A 1,110-nucleotide genomic window follows, 5' to 3' on the forward strand; every position below is an offset into this window, starting at 1 on the left:
CCAGCTGCAGCGTCTCAAGGCATAGGCGCGAGAGCTGCCGCTTAGGAGCAGCAGCAGCAGGCAGCAGCAGTGCAGCAGCAGCAGCAAATATCACTGTTGCTGCACATACACCCCGACACAACATCGAACCACACACTCACTAGCAGCAGCAGCAGCTGCTGCTGCTGCTGCTGCAACAAGCTGAAGCAGTAGCAGCAGCAGCGCGATAGGAGCAGCACAGCAGCAGCAGCAAACAGCTGCAGCTACCTCTGGAAGCAGCAGCAGCAACAGCAGCAACAGCACAAACAGCAGAGAAGGGGCAGGCGGACGCACCCCCGATAGCGCGATCTGGATCGACTTGCTGCTGCCTGCTGCTGCTGCTGCTGCTGCGTGCTGCAGCCTGTGACGCCTTGCGCTGCAGCCTAGTGGAGCGGCGCTCTGTTTCTTCTGCTGCTGTCGTGAGGCCTTGCAGCAGCAGACAAACAGCAGCAGCGCCGCCAAACAACCCGCAGTCCCCCGCTATCCCGCTGCAGCAGCAGCAGCAGCAAAAGCAGCAGCAGACAGAGAGCAGCACATGCAGCAATAGCAGCAACAGACACAAAAGCGGCAGCAGCAGCAGATCGGCAGCAGCAGACGCAGAAGCAGCAGCAGCAGCAGATCGGTAACAGCAGAAGCAGCAGCAGCACATCAGCAGCTGCAGCAGCAACAACCGCTGCAGCAGCAGCAGCAGCAGCAGCAGCAGCAGCAGCAGCAACGTGCCTGAGGTGTGTGCGAAGGGCCTCGAGCTCTGGCCGTACAAAAGCTTCCAGCAGCACCACCGTGAGCTGTCTCCAACTTGCTGCCCTGTTGCTGCTGCTGCTGCTGCTGCTGCTGCTGCTGCTGTTTGCTGCTGCTGCTGCCCCCAAAAGCATGAAGGCCTGCAGCGGCACGTCCTTAGAGAGAGCCGCCTGTGCTGCAGCAAATGAATCAGCTACAGCAGCAGCTGGGGCCCTCGCTGCTGCTGCTGCTCCCGGTACTTCTGCTGCTGCTGCTGCAGCTGTTGCTGCTGCTGCTGCTGCTGCTGCTGCTGCTGCAGCAGGGTGAGGCATGCATATTCTATAGGCGCAGAGGAAGGCGGTGCGGCTCTGTCTC

General features: G+C 61.0%; 1 protein-coding gene across 1 annotated transcript in view; it reads right to left on the reverse strand.

Moving 5' to 3' along the window:
* Positions 1-1,110, reverse strand: part of EMH_0033670 (uncharacterized protein) — a gene marked incomplete at both ends in the record, with an annotated part of 11,329 nt that overhangs the window by 1,748 nt on the left and 8,471 nt on the right. Inside the window, 2 exon segments of the mRNA XM_013494779.1 lie at positions 313-506; positions 646-1,108. Of these exon segments, the coding sequence (XP_013350233.1) occupies positions 313-506; positions 646-1,108 (657 nt within the window).

The sequence above is a fragment of the Eimeria mitis genome, genomic scaffold (assembly GCF_000499745.2).
Source record: "Eimeria mitis Houghton genomic scaffold, Emh_scaff1281, whole genome shotgun sequence".
Taxonomy (NCBI): domain Eukaryota; phylum Apicomplexa; class Conoidasida; order Eucoccidiorida; family Eimeriidae; genus Eimeria; species Eimeria mitis.